At 43.3% G+C, this 2,394-nt stretch overlaps 1 protein-coding gene across 1 annotated transcript in view; it reads left to right on the forward strand.

Annotated features, from left to right (window-relative positions):
* Window positions 1-734: 734 nt before the first annotated feature.
* dkk2 (dickkopf WNT signaling pathway inhibitor 2) overlaps window positions 735-2,394 on the forward strand; it is a gene marked incomplete at both ends in the record, with an annotated part of 13,586 nt that continues 11,926 nt past the window's right edge. Inside the window, one exon of the mRNA XM_083692888.1 lies at window positions 735-941. Within this exon, the coding sequence (XP_083549014.1) occupies window positions 735-941 (207 nt within the window). The remainder of the gene's footprint in view (window positions 942-2,394) is intronic.

Consider the following 2,394-nt stretch of genomic DNA (forward strand, 5'->3'; position numbering starts at 1 on the left):
AAAAGTACATTAAGGTGTAGGTTATATTCCAGGGTGTTATTTACAAACTTTCTGAAGTTTTCCCGTCCTTTCTTTCATTTGCGTTGCGCCCAACGGTCTCATAGAAGAAAAAAAAGAAGAAAAAGGTCAAGAGCACAGTTAAAATATACAGTGTATAATTTTATAGGTTTTTCCCAACGGGACTCCTAGCTGGTGCCGGTGTCTGGACAGGGGCTCGAGACGACAATGCGCATGCAGATCGGTTTCATTCTTTGTCGGTAGTGAACGGGGGCGGGGGAAGCGAACCCATTAGAATCCTATAAAAAGAAAGTATCCGAGATCATAAAATGCCAGGCTGCCGCACCGAGCGCTCACTTACTGCAAGAGACGGACAGACTGGAAGTCTCCTGTCAAGTTACACTTCACCCTGACCTTGAAAATAGCATCAGCATTATTTTTGAATCCATTGATTCAGCTCATCTTTTTTTTTTTTTAGATTGAGATATTGGTGTTTTCATAAAAGTGTCATTTTTGTCGATGGCAATAACCCAGGTTATATTTCTGATTCGTTGAGAACAGAGCCATATCGCCTTTACTCACAGCGGGTCAACTTTACACATGGACAGTGGAACAGGGCGCGCATTTCTTTGAGAACTTTATGCGTCATTTGGCGAGGTCCTCCTGGGTGCTCGTGTTTTGCTATTCGAATCATTTTCTTTATTTTACGGCATTTTTAACGAAATTGGTTTCCAAGGATGCAACTGCTGACTCGGAATAGATGCTGGTGTGTTTTTGCGCTCCTCGTCGCTGCGTTGAGGATGGGAGAGTCCCAGAGAGCCGAGGCGCGAGCCAAGGCGAATTCCATCAAGGTGGCACTTTTAGGAGGGTCTCCGACGCCGGCGACAAACCGCTCCTCGACCCTCCTAACCGGGGTGCCGAAGAAAGGCAACATCCTTGCGCAGGTAATTTTATCGATGTTCCCACTGAATGTATTTCATTCCCCTCTCCCCATTGCGCATCGTGTGCAGGATTATTAAGTTGCAGATATTGTCAATGCGTTTTTTCTTATTCTAACAACTTCGGCAAGGACATGGGCCATAACGTATGGGTGAATTAGATTCACAGTTTTGACATGGTTTGAAATATGAACTTCAACGTGCCAAATGTTTTCATATCTATAATATTATTGATCCGTTATTGGACTATTGAGTATTTGAATACTGTTAGTTGTGCACTCTAGCGCTCTTCGCTTTGCGCACGTCGCCAAATGCCTCCAAACAGTGCGCATGGTGTCTCAGAGGTTTCCTGACGAGAAATAAAGTAGCGGTATTAGCCCCCATGCAATAAAAAAAAAGCTCTCTCACGTGTGAATCGTTATTGGAAATTACAGGGATTGGACCCCTCATAAACCCTTAATTGCGTTTCAGACCTTGACGCCACAGTTGGGTTCGACGCGCTTTCACAGTAAATCATTAACGCGGGCAGAAATGTGAGAGAAAGTTAACACTAGGGATAATTTTCTGTCTGGTTCTTAATGTCATTAAACCGGTCCAGACGCTCTCTGGGATTACAAGACTCTGACTGCGGGCTGCTTCAGGGTACTCTAAGACCACTTAATTCCCACTCAAACTCTTATCAATTCCTGCTGTTTCAGCAGAGGATTGAATTAGCCTGGCTACATGTAGAGCCATGACGACCCTGCCTGGTAAAGAAAAAGTTGTTTGATTCTGATTGAGTTTGACAGATTAGTTGGAAGGCTAATTTAGGATGATGATGATGATCATTATTACCTCATTTTAATCCCAAATAGGATCCCAAATAGGGACTTCAAACTTTTCCTGACGTATGCACTGTACATACCTGTCACTAAATACAACAAAATGCATATTCTCTTATCTAATAATTAATGTAGGCCTAATAACTATTCAATTTGAGAAAATCACTTTAAATCATTTGTCGTTGTTGTTGTTGTTAAAGGTAGTCTGCACTGTACATGTGATTCTGCAGTCTATTTGAGCAGTAGATGGCACCATATTTCTCTTTCCCTCCTTCCATTTATCCTCCACTCCAAGCCAGTCAAAAACAGCTGATTCCCTTTGTCTTTTACACTCAAATGTACCAAACGTACCAGTTTGGCGACCAGCTGGTCCCACCGTGTAGCCTTGGCTTTAACCTACGTCTGCTGTCACCCTCTACAACTGTCTCTTCTTGTAATGATACCAGTGGATGTGCCTGTAGTGTGGAAAGAGAGTGTGTGTTGTCTGTGTGAAGTGTGTGTGTGTGTGTGTGTGTGTCTGTGTACAGAGTGTGTAGTGAGAGAGGACTGTTGTGAGATCATACTCTGACAGAGAGGATTAAGGAAAAGCTTCTTTCTCCTTAGTGGGGTTGGGAATACATCCAAGCCAAGAGAGGGCT

This window comes from Argentina silus (assembly GCF_951799395.1).
Source record: "Argentina silus genome assembly, chromosome: 21".
NCBI lineage: Eukaryota > Metazoa > Chordata > Actinopteri > Argentiniformes > Argentinidae > Argentina > Argentina silus.